General features: G+C 37.1%; 2 protein-coding genes across 2 annotated transcripts; both read right to left on the bottom strand.

Moving 5' to 3' along the window:
- Nucleotides 1-77: 77 nt before the first annotated feature.
- TM35_001941010 (uncharacterized protein) lies at nucleotides 78-1,322 on the bottom strand (the record flags this gene model as incomplete). The annotated part of the gene is made up of 1 exon (XM_029031995.1): nucleotides 78-1,322. The coding sequence occupies one exon, from the start codon at nucleotides 1,320-1,322 to the stop codon at nucleotides 78-80; it is 1,245 nt and encodes a 414-aa protein (XP_028876712.1).
- An 837-nt stretch (nucleotides 1,323-2,159) lies between these two features.
- Nucleotides 2,160-2,750, bottom strand: TM35_001941000 (delta tubulin; the record flags this gene model as incomplete). The annotated part of the gene is made up of 1 exon (XM_029031994.1): nucleotides 2,160-2,750. One exon carries the CDS (start codon nucleotides 2,748-2,750, stop codon nucleotides 2,160-2,162), a length of 591 nt encoding a protein of 196 aa, XP_028876711.1.
- Nucleotides 2,751-2,847: the final 97 nt, after the last annotated feature.

The raw sequence follows: 2,847 nt of genomic DNA, 5'->3' as shown, positions 1-2,847 counted from the left end.
AATAATAATAATAATAATAATAATAATAATAATAATAATAATAATACGTATAGAGGGGAATCTCTCACTTTCTTATCTTAGTTGAGAGCGGGATATGTAAATACGACTTCCGCCCCTTCCAAGGCGGCCAACTCATCTGCGAGTTTATCCACAAGTGTCATTTCCCCCCACACATTCACCAGAAAAGTAACGGCGGTGAGATCGAGAAGCCACTCCGCATCCAAAAAAGTGACTGGCGCCTGCATCTCCACAGCGAGTTCCTGCGCACTCTTCAGAGAGGCAATATCATGTGAGCGGAGTTCCAATTTTGTCTGCCGATCAAAATCCCGCGCATGCCGAAGTAATCGTGGGCAATGTTGATGGCGCTCCTCCTCTGTTAACATCCCACTAGCGGAAAATCCCAAATGCTGCATCCCACCACTACTACTGGTCTCCTCATCCACATGACTGTTATTCATATTGGGAAGACTATGCAGACTTGCATTCGTCATCGGATTATTATTATTAGTATTATTAGTATTAGTATTGGGAATAGAAGAATTAAGAGGGAGAATGAGTGGGGCGAGTGTGGGCGGCACACTTGTGGTGATGCAACTCACCAGGCCGAGATGTAAACTCCCGTTGTGTGGATATTCCACCACCACCATCTCCCCAACGGCGGTGCGGAAGGGGGCAACAAACCACGCACTGCCAAAGCGGAAATCCACAGAGGCGTAACGAACCACACGACTTGTTGTTGTTGTTGTTGTTGACATCATACTTGAAGCTGCCGTTGTTGTGGACATCATCATCATGGACGATGGAAGTGGTGTGGGACTCATCCGCATCATTGTATTAGTTGTAGTAGTAGTAGTGGTAGTAGAAGTGGATGGATTCATTGTTGGATACATATGTGTAGTATTATTATTATTATTATTATTATTATTATTGTTATTCATATTATGATGATTGATTGTATTCATATGGGTAAAAAGAGGAAGTGAAGAAGAGGCGGTGCGGCTGGTTTCATCACTACTGCCCACATCTGAAATACCGCCCTCACACTCCGTACTTGTCATTCGATCGTGAATAAGATCCATCGCATCAAAGTGTTTTGTATGAGAGAGAGAGAGTGTATCTTCCACATAAGAGGCGGCGTTGAGAAAATCCAATGCTGCTCGACTGTATACATTCTCACTGTTATTATTAGTAGTAGTATTATTATTATTGCTGTTGCTGTTGCTTTGACTGCTGACCTCTTCAGAGGATACATCTAGGAGTTGGACAGCATACGGGTTGTGTTGAAAACGCCGTCGGTGGAGATGTGAGGATACAGTGGACATATATATATATATATATATATATATATATATATATTTATCTATATAAATATATAAATAAATATATATAATATGTTTCTTTTCCCTTTTCACTTGTTGTTTACTGCTGCCTTTACGCTTTTCTTTTTTTTCCCTTTTTTGTTTCTATATTCTCTTTTCTTTTCTTCTTCTACTTTATATTTATTCCTTATTTATTTTCCTCCTCTTTGTTCGTTCGTTCTTTCTTTCTTTATTTTGTGTGTTTGTTCACTGGGAAATTTCCACTAGGTGGCTCTAATAATAAAAATAGTAATAAACAAAAGATATTCTTCTTCTTCTTTTGTTTATTATTGCTCTTTTCTTCTTGTTGTTATTGGCAATATTCACCCTTTTACGCAATATATATAAATATATTGGTTCCTTGTGAAGATTGCTTGTGTTGCGAAATAGAGGAAAATAAAGGAATGAGCTATTCTACACGCTCAAACAAAAAAAAAAGAAAAAAAAAAAGAAATAAGAATTCCTTTTTATGGTAGTTTATTTCTATCTCTTGGTGTGTAATGGCAATAGTTTCTTTTCTTTTTTCCCCTCGTCTTTCCCTTTTATTTAAAACAAAGAAAATCCCCAATAAATAAGTAAGAAGAAAAAGAAAAAGAAAAGAAAAAGGCAGATGAAGAAACAAAGAAGCAAAAAAAAAAATCCATCAATTAAATACATAATAACATAAATACAAAAAAACACAATATATATATATATATATATATATACTCCTTTTCCAATAATTCTATTCTTCTCACTCTTACTCTCTCTATTATATGTATAATATCTATGTACGCCTATATATATATATTAGTCCCTCTTTCAATATTCCTCCTCTTCTTCCTCTTCTTCTTCTTCTTCTTCCTCTAGCGGTGTATAAGCATTTACCGTATCCCACAATCGCACAACCGCCTCCCGCATATCATCTGCACAAACACCATGCCGTTCAAAGTGTTGCGTAAATGCATTCACAGAGAGAAGCCGCTCGGCTTTTTGTAAACACTCACGCAGTCGAATACCCACCACTTGTGAAGGGGCAAAGAGAGAAACACGTGGACCTCCCAATCCTAATCCACCAGAGACATTTACACTCGTAATTCTAGTTGATGTTAATACCGATCTTGATAAACTAGGAAGTGTAGAAGAAGAAGAATATGAGGATGATGTGAGGATATCCTGCAATTCTGTGAGTCCTTCACTAGAAGCCCCAACACCGCGAAGATTCCACAAACACGGACGTCCAACACCATCATCATAATAATAACGATGTGGATTTCTGTTTCTATTCATATCACTACTTGTTATTCTATTAATTGTATGCATTGTTTTCGTTGTAAACAATTCAGATGATTTTCTCGCCGCCTCCCGCATGACACTCTGCCAAGAGAGTGTATGAGATTCCATTTCACTCATATTGTTGAGATTCCTATTCTTACTGTTGGGAGAACCACCACTACCAATATCTTTATTATTATTATTATTATTATTATTATTATTATTATTATTATTA

Source organism: Trypanosoma theileri, assembly GCF_002087225.1.
Source record: "Trypanosoma theileri isolate Edinburgh chromosome Unknown TM35_Tth_194_V1, whole genome shotgun sequence".
NCBI lineage: Eukaryota > Euglenozoa > Kinetoplastea > Trypanosomatida > Trypanosomatidae > Trypanosoma > Trypanosoma theileri.
The sequence above is the reverse complement of the archived record's forward strand: the minus strand, read 5'-3'. Positions and strand labels throughout refer to the sequence as shown.